The sequence below is a fragment of the Dendroctonus ponderosae genome, unplaced genomic scaffold, assembly GCF_020466585.1.
Source record: "Dendroctonus ponderosae isolate FM_Combo_2020 unplaced genomic scaffold, Dpon_F_20191213v2 Dpon_F_20191213_4, whole genome shotgun sequence".
NCBI classification, from domain to species: domain Eukaryota; kingdom Metazoa; phylum Arthropoda; class Insecta; order Coleoptera; family Curculionidae; genus Dendroctonus; species Dendroctonus ponderosae.
Genome location: NW_026018611.1, coordinates 842,575 through 844,446, shown reverse-complemented (window position 1 = coordinate 844,446; position 1,872 = coordinate 842,575). Strand labels below are relative to the sequence as shown.

The following is a 1,872-nucleotide window of genomic DNA, read 5'->3' as shown; positions in this document are numbered from 1 at the left end:
AAAATACAAAAAAATATATAATGACAGTGGCAAGTTCAAAGTGTCACATTTACTTTGTCGCACACTGTGCGGCAAAGTCCGTGCGTAAAAGTAAAGTAATTGAACGCTAAAGAAAAGTGCTTCTTTTCGATCATCGCTTTTGTTCGCAAAATGGCACTTTTTGATTAATTCGAATAAGAATGCTCTTTCTCCACTGCAATCGCTTCTTCTATTCTAGAAATTCTAGTTTTAACGGCACGCAAACATTCAGGGTTAGACATTGGTGAAGGAAACACTAAAGCAAAGCCGTTGGTTAGTGGACTGAACAACACAAAAACCTCTCTGTACTACCTCTGGCCACGTCAGGAGGCAACTCCTGAGGTTGATTTTCACGGATTATTAATTCGGTCTTGCGAGGCTTGGCTGCGAACAACAATAAAGGTCGTGAACGGTTTTCTCGGGTGAGGCGGTAAATAGGAGGAAAAATAAATCAACTCACGTGAAGAATCCTCTTCGACGGCTTTTGGAGCGAACAGCGCCTTGAAGTGCGGCTTGCAGTACAACGAGCCGTCGTTGCTTTCGTAGGTGTCGACCCTGCAAAAAGGCTAGTTAATTAGCTGAAAAGCGAAAATTGCATCGGGAAGTTCTGCTTACGTTAGCTGCTTGCTGCACTCGCTGCATCTGAAGCAGTTCTTGTGCCAGACCGCTTTTTCCGCCTTGATCTGCTCCATTTGGAAGACTTGTTTGCTGCACGATTTGCAATTGGTGGACACCTCGATTTGGGCTCCCTAAAAAGACCAGCGATGTTTATCAATTGCTTACAATGCATTGCGTTTTCAGTTGCTTACATTGCTGAATTTTTCCTGGGCCTTGGTCGAATCGGAAGAGCGGACATGAAGAACGTTCTTCTTCTGCAGCGCGTCAAACTTTGTGAAGCACGATTTCTACAAGCGACAAAAAAAAGGTATTTAGACTTGATTTCCCAGTTGGAACTGAAGCTGAGCAGCTTTCTGAGACCCAATAACGAATAAGCCCGTCCTGAACCAAGAAAAACAAATATTGTTTCACCCGCATACTTAAACTCTACTGCACTTACCCGTTGGTGGTTTTTGGGCCGGCAACTACTAGCGTTAGTTCCAGCGTTGTTAAACCTTTCTTTCTACATAATTGGCGGACATGCAAAAAAACGGAACCATGCAAAAAATCTAAGCTAAATTACTAGTTTACTCAGCAAAACTATCTGCTACGCACATATCGAGCAACATTTCCTATTGAAGGTTTGATCAGCGCAAAAGAAATTGCATCAATAAGAAACAGTGTTCGATATTTTCCCAATTGTATTCCGGCAAATCCTTACCAAAGCCTGGACTGAAACTCCAGTAAACACGTTTTCGACGGAAATATTGTTAGATGGATTAGCCATGTCTGTCAGTGATTTAGTACGCTACAAAAATTAAAAAACTAGCAAAATATCAAACTGATGGCAAGTAAGTAGGTAGGCTGTTTTACATGCTCTCGGCTATAAATGTTAAAAGTTGTAAGAATCTTACCGTTCGAATGCCAACTTTTCTATTTATTCTATCCTTGCCTAATTTGGTTAAATCGCCAAACGATCTACACTAATGAAACAGAAACGAACAATTATTAATGAAACTTGGCAGCCATGCAGGGTAAATGCAACAATCCACAGTCACGTACAGGCTGATTCACCACTACACATAAACTGTCCTTTAAATGGGACCAAAAGTGAACCATCCTGTACGAACGCCAGAATTTTCTTAGCTTTATTGGGGAGACTCAACAAACTCACTTTGAAACGTCCCTCGTATGTAGCACCCGCGCAAAATTGCCCTGGTTTTGGAAGAGTACATTTAAGTTCAACACTTAATACAG

At 41.5% G+C, this 1,872-nt stretch overlaps 1 protein-coding gene across 9 annotated transcripts in view; it reads right to left on the bottom strand.

Annotated features, from left to right (window-relative positions):
* Window positions 1–1,872, bottom strand: part of LOC109540075 — a 23,451-nt gene that overhangs the window by 5,755 nt on the left and 15,824 nt on the right. For 5 of the 9 annotated variants that reach the window (XM_019908262.2, XM_048665807.1, XM_048665812.1 and 2 more), the window contains 7 exons: window positions 1,530–1,598; window positions 1,337–1,423; window positions 1,076–1,138; window positions 828–923; window positions 634–767; window positions 479–573; window positions 331–402 (listed from right to left, as the gene is read on the bottom strand). In XM_019908262.2, coding sequence (XP_019763821.2) covers window positions 331–402; window positions 479–573; window positions 634–767; window positions 828–923; window positions 1,076–1,138; window positions 1,337–1,423; window positions 1,530–1,598 — 616 coding nt within the window. The remainder of the gene's footprint in view (window positions 1–330; window positions 403–478; window positions 574–633; window positions 768–827; window positions 924–1,075; window positions 1,139–1,336; window positions 1,424–1,529; window positions 1,599–1,872) is intronic. The other 4 variants (XM_048665813.1, XM_048665814.1, XM_048665808.1 and 1 more) reach the window with 3 other exon arrangements.